General features: G+C 43.8%; 1 protein-coding gene and 2 pseudogenes across 1 annotated transcript in view; 2 read left to right on the top strand and 1 right to left on the bottom strand.

Annotated features, from left to right (window-relative positions):
• The window catches only part of LOC101135518 (pleckstrin homology domain-containing family M member 1-like), an 82,302-nt gene extending 72,709 nt beyond the window's left edge, over positions 1-9,593 (top strand). Inside the window, 7 exon segments of the mRNA XM_055386822.2 lie at positions 410-515; positions 618-715; positions 865-1,002; positions 4,661-4,820; positions 5,074-5,256; positions 7,668-8,865; positions 9,259-9,593. Coding sequence (XP_055242797.2) covers positions 410-515; positions 618-638 — 127 coding nt within the window. The 3' untranslated portion in view covers positions 639-715; positions 865-1,002; positions 4,661-4,820; ... (1 more) ...; positions 7,668-8,865; positions 9,259-9,593.
• Positions 7,959-10,778, bottom strand: LOC129533525 (U5 small nuclear ribonucleoprotein 200 kDa helicase-like; annotated as a pseudogene).
• Positions 10,779-11,654: 876 nt separating this feature from the next.
• On the top strand, positions 11,655-12,243 carry LOC101136613 (MICOS complex subunit MIC10-like; annotated as a pseudogene).
• The last annotated feature ends 871 nt before the right edge of the window (positions 12,244-13,114 follow it).

The following is a 13,114-nucleotide window of genomic DNA, read 5'->3' on the forward strand; positions in this document are numbered from 1 at the left end:
TTTTGTCTAAGTTCATTATTATTTATTGGGTTTTTTTAATTCTGAATTTTTTTGGCTGCGTGTGGTGGCTCTCGCCTATAATCCCAGCACTTTGGGAGGCCGAGGTGGGTGGATCACCTGAGGTCAGGAGTTTGAGACCGACCTGGCCAACATGGCGCAACCCCATCTCTACTAAAAATACAAAACTTAGCCAGGTATGGTGGCACACGCCTGTAGTCCCAGCTACTTGGGAGGCTGAGGGAGGAGAATCACTTGAATCTGGGATGCAGAGGCTGCAGTGAGCTGAGATTGCACCACTGCTCTCCAGCCTGGGCTATAGAGTGAGACTCCATCTCAAAACAAAACAAAACAAAATTGGCTACTAGGAAGTTTCAATTTACATAGCTTGCATTCTATTTCTGTTGGACAGCCCTGCTCTAGGAAGTCTCAGCCCTTCAGATGGAAGGTGGACAGTTACCCGTTGGCTAAAACTATTTCATAGTGCTGAAAACATGATGATCTCCTCTAGTATACAGGTGTGGATTCAGTAGATGCTTGATAATTCAGTTCTTATTTGGTACTATTATTGACAAAGGAAAACGATAAAGGAAATATTTTTCTCTTCCCCCATCTTTTAGCTTTCTCCCTTTGTCTCATAACCATGTCCACCAACGAGACTGCTAATACACGAGCTGCCCATCTTCACAGATTTAAGAACAAGGGAAAGGACAGTACAGTGAGTACCTTCTGTTGCTTTCTTATGGTGTTATTTAAATGGGAAGACATTTGGAAAGGGGTGAAAACTTGGGGATCTTTTTAAAAATGTCCTCACTTAGCAACAAAAACTGATGTGATAAGTGAAACAGCATGTTATCTTTTCTCAAGGAAATGAGGCGTCACAGAATAGAGGTCAATGTGGAGCTGAGGAAAGCTAAGAAGGATGACCAGATGCTGAAGAGGAGAAATGTAAGCTCATTTCCTGATGATGCTACTTCTCCGCTGCAGGAAAACTGCAACAACCAGGTAAAAAAATATATTTTAGATTATGAGTTACATGAAATCCAGAAAATCAGTAGGGACTTTTCTTAGAAATTCAAGTAAACTTAACATTTCTAGTCTTATGGTTTTAACTATCTGTGAAGATCTTTTTCTCTGTTTGCAATTACTAATTGTCTTCTTTCCTACCTTCCATAATCCACTGAAGCTTCCATAATCCTTTAGCTCTGACCTTCCTTCAGACTTCCCTGCATTTCTAGCTACTAGCTGGGTACCTTGACCTGACCAGTGTGTCCAGAGCCAACCAGTTTCTGGTTTATTTCTTTTTTCTTTTTCCCACATGGAGTCTTGCTCTGTCGCCCAGGCTGGAGTGCAGTGGCACAATCTCGGCTCACTGCAACCTTAGCCTCCTAGTTTCAAGCAATTCTCCTGCCTCAGCCTCCCGAGTAGCTGGGATTACAGGTACACACCACCACGCGTGGTTAATTTTTGTATTTTTAGTAGAGCCAGGGTTTCACCATGTTGGCCAGGCTGGTCTTGTACTCCTGACCTTGTTATCCGCCCACCTGGGCCTCCCAAAGTGCTGGGATTACAGGCATGAGCCACCACGCCCAGCCCATTTCTGGTTTATTTCTGTCTTTTTTGGTATTCTGTGTTTTTTTGTATTTGTCACCAGCTTTGTTCAGGTCTTTCCTCCTGAAATATTTACAGTAGCCTCCTAATTTATCGTTTCCTTCTTTCTGTGCCAAATGCTATTTTTCTGAATTGTTTCCTAAAGTACTGCTTTAGACGTGTTTTTTCTCTCCTCAAAATCCATACTCCAAATTGCATGAACCTGTGAGGCAGAGGTTGCAGTGAGCCAAAACCTTGCCATTACACTCTAGCCTGCGCAACAAGAGTGAAACTCTGTCTCAAGAAATAAAAATAAAAATAAAAAATCCATACTCCGCTGGGCATGATGGTTCACGCCTATAATTCCAGCACTTTGGGAAGCTGAAATAGGAGGATCACTGGAGGCCAGGAGTTTGAGCCCAGCCTAGGCAACATAGCAAGACCTTGTCTCTACAAAAAATAAAAAGTTAGCTGGGCATGGTGGCACAGGCCTTTAGTCCTAGGTATTCAGGAGGCTGAGGCAGAAGGATCACTTGAGCCCAGGATTTTGAGGCTGCAGTGAGCTGTGATTGTACCACTGCACTTCATGCTGGATGACAGAGTAAGACCCTGTCTCTAAAAATAAAAATCCATACTCTGGCCAGGCATGGTGGCTTGCGCCTGTAATGCCAGCACTTTGGGAGGCTGAGGTGGGTGGATAATCTGAGGTCAGGAGTTTGAGACCAGCCTGGCCAACATGGTGAAACCTGTCTCTACTAAAGATAAAAAAAAATTAGCTCGGGGTGGTGGTGGGTGCCTGTAATCCCAGCTACTTGGGAAGCTGAGGCAGGAGAATCGCTTGAACCTGGGAGGCAGAGGTTGCAGTGAGCCAAGATCGCACCATCGCACCATTGCACTCCAGCCTGGGCAACAAGTGCAAAACTCTGTCTAAAAAATAATAATATAATCCATACTCCATGAAGGCCTTCCACAAAGTAGACCTATCTTAGATTTTCAAATTTATCTTTCATCTTCCAAAGATAACTGGGCACTTTCCTACTTCTTTTTCTCACAATATGCTTCCTTTTTTTTTTTGAGGCAAAGTCTCGTGCTGTTGCCAAGGCTGGAGTGCAATGGCGCCATCTTGGCTCACTGTAACCTCTGCCTCCTGGATTCAAGTGGTACTCGTGCCTCAACCTCCCGAATAGCTGGGATTACAGGTGTGCGCCGCCACGCCCAACTAATTTTTGGTTTTTTTTTAGTAGAGACAGGGTTTCACCACGTTGGCCAGTCTGGTTTCAAACTCCTGACGTCAGGTAATCTGCCTGCCTTGGCCTCCCAAATGCTGCAATTACAGGTGTGAGCCACTGCGCCCAGCCACGTTATGCTTCCTTTAGCCCTTTAGCACTCCACATTTATCTTTTTTTTTTTCGATTGACTACTACGTGTGTTCTATTTCTAGGGTACTAATACTCAAAGCTCATCTTCTTCTTATAGCACTCCTTAGCCTCGTAGGAAAGACACTCCTTTCTCAGGATTCTCTAGTGCCCTGATTCTGCACCCAAAATTGGGAATAAATGCTATGTAACCCATCTATTTACCACTTGTTTTATGCTGTTTGTCTACTTGTCACATTTTCTGTTAGGTGTCAAGCTCCTGCAGAGACAGGGATACTGGCTTTTTGAATTATGGGTAGCATTGGCTCTCAAACCTCCTTTCTACTTTGATTCACAACATAAAACATTTTTTTGTTGTCGGGGGGGCAGGGCACAGGTCTTGCTCTGTTGCCCAAGCTGGAGTGCAGTGGTGCGATCTAGGCTCACTGCAGCCTCTGCCTCCTGGATTCAAGCGATTCTCCTGCCACATCCTCCCAAGTAGCTGGGATTACAGGGGCCCGCCACCACATCTGGCTAATTTTTGCATTTTTAGTAGAGATGGGGTTTCACCATGTTTCTCAGTCTGGTCTCGAACGTCTGACCTCAGGTGATCCACTGCCTCGGCCTCCCAAAGTGCTGGGATTACAGGCGTGAGCCACTGCGCCTGGCCGCACATAACCCATTTATATTTGCAACAACACTCAACCGTGGAAATATATAGATTATAAAATTAGATATGAAGATTCTCAGAATGTTGCTTATAACTTCATGTCTTTCTCCCTCAAAGTATATCTGAATGCAAGTTATTGAGATTAATGTAGGAATAATCTTCAGTCTGCTCTGATTCTTTTTTTTTTTTGAGAGAAGGTCTTGCATGGTGATAGGCACACACCACCATGCCTGGATTTCTTTTTGTTTTGTTTTAATTTTTTGTAGAAGGGGAGGTCTCATTATGTTGCTCAGACTGGTCTCGAACTCCTGAGCTCAACCCATCCTCCCTCCTGAGCCTCCCAAAGTGCTAGGATTACAGGTGTGAGCCACTGTGCCTGGCCTTCTAGTTCATTTTTAAAATTATTCAAAGCTGCCTTTTTTAGCAACAAAACACTTGGATACTCCATAACTTGAGACTCCAGTGAGTCCTGACATCGAGTTTGGAAACTGTTCTACATATAAAATAATGAATGTTTAACAGGCAAAATTAAATGTAGGTCTACATTTTTAGTAGCTCATGCCTGTAATCCCAGCACTTTGGGAGGCCGAGGTGGGTGGATCAGCTGAGGTAAGGAGTTCGAGATCAGCCTGGCCAACATGTGAAAACCCATCTCTACTAAAAATACAAAGAAATTAGCCGGACATGATGGCACACGCTTTAATCCCAGCTACTCGGGAGGCCGAGGCAAGAGAATTGCTTGAACCTGGGAGGCGGAGGTTGCAGTGACCCAAGATCACACCATTGCACTCCAGCCTGGGTGACAAGAGCAAGACTCCTGTCTCAAAAAAAAAAGCATAATCAGTTGATACTAATATTGAAATATTGCCTATTTCAGGTCATGTTGGGCCTCTTGTTAAAACTTTTAGAGTACAGAATTTCTGAAGTGCTGGGAAAAATATAAGGTAACCAGCATCAACATTTTTTCATTTTCGGACTCCTGCCCTAAGAGCCATAGGGAATATCGTCACTGGTACAGATGAACAGACTCAGGTTTTGATTGATGCAGGAGCACTCGCCGTCTTTCCCAGCCTGCTCACCAACCCCAAAACTAACATTCAGAAGGAAGCTACGTGGACAATGTCAAACATCACAGCCAGCCCCAGGACCAGATACAGCAAGTTGTGAATCATGGATTAGTCCCATTCCTTGTCAGCGTTCTCTCTAAGGTAACAAAGTCTTAGGATTTAATCAAGTCATTTTTAGTATTTATAGAAAGCTGTGCTTGATAAGCTTCTTCATGTGCAAGAATCTTGGGTTCTACTAGGAGTCCTTTGCTGAACAATACCCAGTAACCCCTTTTACTTAAGGTTGTGTCGATAGAACCTTGGTACTTTCAGTCATCGTTTTTGTGAAAAAGTACTCTTGGAATCTTATTTGTGCAACTGTTCTGAAATAAAACCATTTCCTTATGTTTAATAGGCAGATTTTAAGACACAAAAGGAAGCTGTGTGGGCGGTGACCAACTATACCAGTGGCGGAACAGTTGAACAGATTGTGTACCTTGTTCACTGTGGCATAATAGAACCGTTGATGAACCTCTTACCTGCAAAAGATACCAAGATAATTCTGGTTATCCTGGATGCCATTTCAAATATCTTTCAGGTAAGTCCTATCAAGGTGGCTTTGTTTGAATTTGGACTTGATAATAATCAGTTTACTATTTAGACTTGGGGGAGGACAGCTGTAAGTTTACTCACTAGTAAGCCACAGAATCAGAAAGCCTGTTTATGTGGCCACCCCTTTTATTAAAAATGAGGCAGGCATTATAAAAGATATAAAAGAGACGACAAGTGGATGGTGCGACCTGAATCGGAGTCAGGCGCTTATGTGGACTCATCACACCTGTTTACTTGGTTGATTTAATTTCCCAATTTCATGCCGATTTTTGGTGACATTAAATTTGAATGACTTGGCCGGGCACAGTGGCTCATGCCTGTAATCCTAGCACTTTGGGAGGTTGAGGTGAGTGGACCACCTGAGGTCAGGAGTTCGAGACCAGCCTGGCCAACATGGTGAAACCCTGTCTCTACTAAAAATACAAAAATTAGCCAGGCCTGGTGGCAGACGCCTATAATCCCAGCTACTTGGGAGGCTGAGGCAGGAGAATCGCTTGAACTCTGGACGGGGCGGCGGAGGTTGCAGTGAGCCAAGATTGCGTCACTTCACTCCAGCCTGGGCGAAAGAGTGAAACTCTGTCTCAAAAAAAAAATTTTTTTTTGAATGACTTAATTATATTTTTCTTCTGGTTCCACCCCTAATTGATCCAAGCATACCAGCATATGGCACTTTGCCATAGTGATTGGTAGTAGGTAAGCCCTTCTCATCAACTTTGGATTCTAGAAATTTTTACATATAGAAGTTGAGCCTACAGGCTGGGCATGTTGGCTCACGCCTGTAATCCCAGCACTTTGGGGAGGCCGAGGCGGGTGGATCACGAGGTCAGGAGTTCAAGACCAGCCTGGCCAACATAATGAGACCCCCGTCTCTACTAAAATTTAAAAAAATTAGCTGGGCGTGGTGGCAGGCGCCTGTAATTCCAGCTACTCAGGAGGCCGAGGCAGGAGAATTGCTTGAACCTGGGAGGCAGAGGTTGCAGTGAGCCAAGATCACGCCATTGCACTCCAGCCTGGGTGACAAGAGTGAAACTGTCTCAAAAAAAAAAAAAAAAAAAATTGAGCCTACAATAATGGATGCTGGTGTATCTGTCACTGTGTATAAATAATTTGTCAGTATGTGGCCAGTATTTCTTCTTCCCTTCATCTAATCCCCTAAGTTATTTTGAAGCAAATCTGTTATTTCATCTATAGATATTTATGTATCTCTTAAAAGTTGAAAATTTAAAGAAAAACTAACCTACATACCATTCCATATGCCCCATAAATCCTTAATACCAACACACATTCTGTTCGGAGACATTTAGTTTAGCACTCCATAGGCCATCTTTGCCCTTAGACACCTTGACTACACCTTCTGATGATATAGGATGCTTTACGAAACAATATGCCCCTGTTCCCATAGCAGACCAGTTGAACTGGAGTGTAGTGTTCTTTTAAAAGTTGCCCACATCGGCCGGGCGCGGTGGCTCACGCCTGTAATCCCAGCACTTTGGGAGGCTGAGGCAGGCGGATCACGAGGTCAGGAGATCGAGACCATCCTGGCTAACACGGTGAAACCCCATCTCTACTAAAAATACAAAAAATTAGCTGGGCGTGGTGGCACATGCCTATAGATCCAGCTACTCGGGAGGCTGAGGCAGGAGAATGGCATGAACCCAGGAGGTGGAGCTTGCAGTGAGCCGACTTCACGCCACTGCACTCCAGCCTGGGCAACAGAGCGAGACTCCATCTCAAAAAAAAAAAAAAAAAAAAAAACAGAAAAAAAGAAAGAAAAGTGGCCCATGTGATTTTGATACATAGAAAAGTTTGAGAGCTGCTGATTGTAAGATCTCTGGCTCCAGTTGAAGTACTGCTAAGAGTAGGTACAGATCCAATCACACTGAGTTTCAACAAAATACAAAATGGACATAAAACTATGATAGGCTTGATGAAGGAAATGTTAAGGTGCTTATTTCTGCCTGACATATCAATATTCAAATTTTCGATGTTTTCTTCATTAAAACATTCAGAGTATACACCAGTAAACTTGGACTTTTTTTAGGCTGCTGAGAAACTAGGTGAAACTGAGAAACTTAGTATAATGATTGAAGAATGTGGAGGCTTAGACAAAATTGAAGCTCTACAAAACCATGAAAATGAGTCTGTGTATAAGGCTTCATTAAGCTTAACTGAGAAGTATTTCTCTGTAGAGGTGAGTAATGGATGGTAATATTAATAACAACTTGGAAACATGTAAAGCCAAGGCCATGAGCCCTTTTTTCCCTCATACTTTTAAAAATGAGCCTCATATCTTTGTTAAATATAGTAAAATATCAGTGTGCATAGGACATAATGTACTTATTTGCCCCTCTGATGTTTGGCTTGATGGTAATAAAATCTATTTATTTATTTATTTAGCTTTGGTTTCTACGAATTATTTTATTAGAATGTCAGACTCAAAAGGAACTACCAGTAACATGCCTGAACATGCTATATATGATTTATGCTTGATCCATGACACCTGCTGTCACTGGATCCAGAGTGTGAACAAGGGAAAAGGAAGTGGATGTGGGCGGGGACAGCACCAGCCCTGGCTGGCCAGACCTCAGGCCCACAGACCTGGTCCGCATAACCACCAGGATCCCTACAATGTACACATTCCTAATTCAGGCTCAACTCTCCTTCACCCAAGAGTAAATGCCTCAGGACTCAATCTGAATCACTGTCCGTCTCGGCTTCTTTCACATCCATGCTGAATTTGTACTCCTGGTCACATCCCGTGTAAGCATCACTCATGAGGTACAGAGTGTAGTTGTGGGCACCAGTGGCTGGAGCCACAAAGTCCAACTTCACCTTGGCCTTCTGCTGCAGGATCAGCCTCTTGATGGAGATGAGGCTATTGGACTTGGTGTCTCCAATCACCACCCACCAGCCCTCTTCACGTTTCTGCGGGAAGAGAGGCACAATGACAGGGCCTGTGACTTCCTCCTCTCGCTCCAGCTGCACCAGCACCACCGCTGGCCCACCACTGCGGATGCTGTCCTTATCCACCACCTCCTAAGATGGTTCGATATTAGGGTAGCAGTTACAAAAGCGAGCCACATCTGTAATCTGGCTATCAGTCAGCTAAAGAATTGCGTTCCGTTCTTCATCCTCCATCTCCATGATGTCGAAAACACTCTTCACTCCCTTGTCTGTGCAACATTTGATATGCTCAGAGGTGAAGTGTGGCAGCTGCTTCAGGTATGAGTCCTTGGACCACATGGCTTGGGTGACCATCTGGGCCAATTCCATAGCTGCCAGAGCAGAGCTGAGCCACCCATTGCTGGAGAGGACATCCACGCAGGCCTGGACAAGCCGGACTGCCTTACTAAGGATTTCCTCCGTATCTGACTGCAACTCAGCACTCAGCTGCATGTGGGACAGGTGAGCCTGCAGGAGCAGGTTGGTCTTGATGTGCGGATCATTGAACTTAGGGTTATTCAGCTTGTCGGGGACCTTCTGAGCCAACTGCCTCAGGAAGTTTTCTTCATGGTGCTGGGATGGGGATATTCTCGTACCCTGCTGCATTGGAGATGATCTCAATAAGCCCTCGCACCTTGGTCTTGGCGTTGAGGTGAGATTTTAAAAGTCACCAGATTAGTTTCAAATGAACAGCCTTGAGAATCTTAGAATATCTTGAGGGTAAGTTAATGGGTGTCATTGTAGGAGGTGATAGAGAAGTAGGCCAAACCCACCACCATGCTCTGGGCCTAATACAGTCTTTTCCTATTGAAAAGTGACCATTGGGGAAGAAAAAAAATCTCGGCCTGTTTCTGTTACTGTAGTAGCATTTATGAATTGGCAAAGTTTCAGAGACCCTCCCTCCCCTATGTCAGATACTACAATATCTTACAGGATTAAAGGTGTAATATGCAGATCGAGACCTAGAGATTAAATACAGACTTCTAGGTAGGCTGCTGCTTGGAATACTTATTATTCTTATATTTATTTTTTAATATATTTCCAGGAAGAGGAAGATCAAAACGTTGTGCCAGAAACTACCTCTGAAGGCTACACCTTCCAAGTTCAGGATGGGGCTCCTGGGACCTTTAACTTTTAGATCACGTAGCTGAGGCATCAATTTGTTGTGTACTATGTTTGGTATTTTGTCTTACTGTTTCTCTACTAAGAACTCTTTCTTAAATGTGGTTTGTTACTGTAGCACTTTTTACACTGAAACTATACTTGAACAGTTCCAACTGTACATACTGTATGAAGCTAGTCCTCTGACTAGGTTTCTAATTTCTATGTGGAATTTCCTATCTTGCAGCATCCTGTAAATAAACATTCAAGTCCACCCTTTTCTTGACTTCACCATGCCTATGTGTTGCTTTCTAATTTGGGGTCTTTAATGTTGCTAGTGAAAGGTAACCCATCCAAACTGATGGGATTAACCAGAGGTAGTCCTGGCTGCAGTTTTTACAGAAGAATGAATAAAATTTTCCAGAAACCCTCAGCCAGTGTCTCCTTAAGTCTCCTTGGCCAGGGAGATGCGCTAAACACCGTAAATTTAATCATAAATCTCTCCTGGAGCTACAAGTGGAATTCATTCCTCCCAAACTTCAAGGCTGAATGGGATTCCAAGGTAAAATCATGGCTGCACATGGGCCTCACCTGGGAATGTACCCAGTTCTGTTTCGATGATGAGGGGCACGAGGGTCCACCTTGTGTCTTTTTTAAAAATGTAATTCCCAAGGGCTCTTGTACAATATAGGTTGATCACCACTATTCTTTTTGAGATGGAGTCTCACTCTGTCACCCAGGCTGGAGTGCAGTGGCACGATCTCAGCTCACTGCAACTTCTGCCTCCCAGGTTTAAGCGATTCTCTGCCTCAGCCTCCCAAGTAGCTGGGATTACAGGCGCCTGCCACCACGCCCGGCTCATTTTTGTATTTTTAGTAGAGATGGGGTTTCACCATCTTGGCCAGATCCCAGCACTTTGGGAGGCCGAGGCAGGCAGATCACTCGAGGTCAGGAGTTTGAGACCAGCTTGGCCAACATGGTGAAACCCCCTCTCTACTTAAAAAAAAACACAAAAAACAAAAATTAGCCGGATGCGCTAGTGGGCGCCTGTAAGCTACTTGGGAGGCTGAGGCAGAAGAATAACTTGAACCTGGGCGGCGGAGGTTGCAGTGCACTGAGATTGCGCCATTTCACTCCAGCCTGGGCGACAGAGCAAGACTCTGTCTCAAACACACACACACACAAACAACAACAAAAAATAAAATGGAACACTAAACCCCTGTGTTACACGTGGTCCTCGTAAGCATAGAGCATTTTGTTTGGAACCGTGGATCACTTTCTCAGCTTTTCCTGTACAAAGGCTCCCATAAAGGGGAGGGGGAAGAGACATTAACAGTACAGACTGCCCTTCCTTTCCTACTTACTTGCTCCTCTCTTCCTCTCCCCAACTCGAGTCCCTTCTTGGATACTGAATCCAAAAGTCTTCAGCTGGAGAAAAGGTGATGGGGAAGTAAACCTGGACATCCTAGATTTTTGCTTTAACATGGGAGAGTTTTAATGGCTTCAGAAAGACTAGTGTAAAAGACAGGATAGAAAGCATAAGGTCTGGATTTGTTAAAGGAAGCATGACTCAATAGTGAGGTAATGAACAGGAGATAGCTGGTTTCCAAAAAAGTTTTTTTTTTCATATTTTAGATAAAATGCTTAACATGCTAGTTTCCTTGGAGTGGTTAGATCCATAGAGGCATTGGGAGATTTTTATTTAATTTATCTGTGGGTAACTTAATATCTTTGAGAATGACAGAATGACTTTATAACCAGCTTGATTTGTAAAAGTCACGATAAAAACATTGTGTAGCTACCAACTTCTCCCTCTTGCAGTGTTAATGTCTAAACTGCTAGTGATTTATTAATGTACCAACATTTTTAGTTTCCTAGCAGTTTGAAAGCTCTTTTTTTTTTTTTTTTTTGGAGACGGAGTCTCGCTCTTGTTGCCCAGGCTGGATGGAGTTCAGTGGCGCGATCTTGGCTCACCGCAACCTCTGCCTCCCGGGCTCAAGAGATTCTCCTGCCTCAGCCTCCCGAGTAGCTAGGACTACAGGCTCCCGCCACCACACTTGGCTAATTTTTTTTTTTTTCTTTGAGACGGAATCTCACTCTGTCTCCCAGGCTGGAGTGCAGTGGCGTGATCTCGGCTCACTGCAACCTCCACCTCCCAGCTTAAGCAATTCTCCTGCCTCAGCCTCCCGAATAACGGGGATTACAAGTGCCCACCATCACACCAGGCTAATTTTTGTATTTTTATTAGAGATGGGGTTTAGCCATGTTGGCCAGGCTGATCTCGAACTCCTGACCTCAAGTGATCTACCCGGCTTGGCCTCCCAAAGTGCTGGGATTACAGGTGTGAGCCACTGTGCCCGGCCATCTAGCAGTTTGAAATGTCATTGAAGACTTTGGTAGTGTTAAAGAGTGCAGGGGCTGGCAGAGAGGAAAGCTAGAGGCATGGGTGGGGAACATGTTGGAATCGGAGCTCAGCAGGAAGTGGGACCAGTGCCTGGCAGATGCGGTGGTGAAGATAGGTACTGGTTTTGGATTAGGAATTGTTTTCTCACTTCTTTAAAGAAGAATGTGGCCATTAGCCTTCAGTTCTGGCACGGGATTAGGAATGGCTTACTCCAACTGTCAGCATGATTTCCAGGCTCCATATCTTCTACATGGAAAATATGTCAAAGAGCAGGAGCAGTGACTTCACCTGAGAACATCTCAGTGGGAGGACAAGAGAAATCGTGTTTATTCCTCAGGAATACTGAAGTGTCCTGGAGTAAGCTGCCATTCTTCTGTAACAGTGTTATCAGTAATGCTTTAAACTCCAGCACCTGGTTATGTATTTGAAACCAAGTCTGTTTCTTGTTTTGTATTTTTTTCTCTGGAAATTGTAGGGAGGTGGTCTTAAATAAATCAAACAAAAATAGGGGAAAAAAAGAAAAAAAAAGTCTTTGATAGGCTAGGCCCGGTGGCTCACGCTTGTAATCCCAGCACTTTGGGAGGCCGAGGCAGGCAGATCATCTGAGGTCAGGAGTTCAAGGGTCCTGCCCAATATGGCAAAACCCTGTCTCTACTAAAAATACAAAAAATTAACTGGGCATGGTGGAGGGAGTTGGATGTTGCACTGAGCCGAGATTGTGCCACTGCACTCCAGCCTGGGTGACAAGAGCGAGACTCCATCTCAAAAAAACAAAAAAAAACAAAAAAACACTTTGATAAATTATATATCTTTACCTATAACTTTCATTTTTGTATTTGTTTTTGTTGTAAGCAAGGGGGGAAAGGTAATATTCCTAATATCATTTGGCAATTATCAAAGTAAAAACTGCTAACACTTATTTTGCTTGTTGAAATAATCTTAAAAGGATAACTTTAAAAGATTGGACATCAGTGTTAAACATTTCACAAAGTATTGATCCTTTCATTGCTATATTGCAGTTTTATGACAAAGGAAATCAACATTCTGTTTCCTAAGGTTGATTCTTTCCCCTCTCATCCTCAATCTTTCTGTCACGCATCATCACTGAAGAAAAAACTCAGGATAATTTTTTGTTACTGTAAATCCTCATTGTTAAGTGAGATTTTTATTTCAGCATTTGGCCTCTTTAATTGCATAAAAGCAGTAAGAGCAAAGTCAGTTTTGTTCATAGGAGCCATTGGAAACCTTGTCAGATACAGGACCCAAGTTCAGAAGGCCATTAAGGCCTGGCTGCTCCTTACCCCTCTCCACCCTTGCTGGAGCTTGCCAAAACCCGGTGGACTGATTTTGGAAAGCCCTTGAAACATGTCATTTCACTAATGGTGCTTTCTTTTGG

The sequence above is a fragment of the Gorilla gorilla genome, chromosome 4 (assembly GCF_029281585.2).
Source record: "Gorilla gorilla gorilla isolate KB3781 chromosome 4, NHGRI_mGorGor1-v2.1_pri, whole genome shotgun sequence".
NCBI classification, from domain to species: Eukaryota; Metazoa; Chordata; class Mammalia; order Primates; family Hominidae; genus Gorilla; species Gorilla gorilla.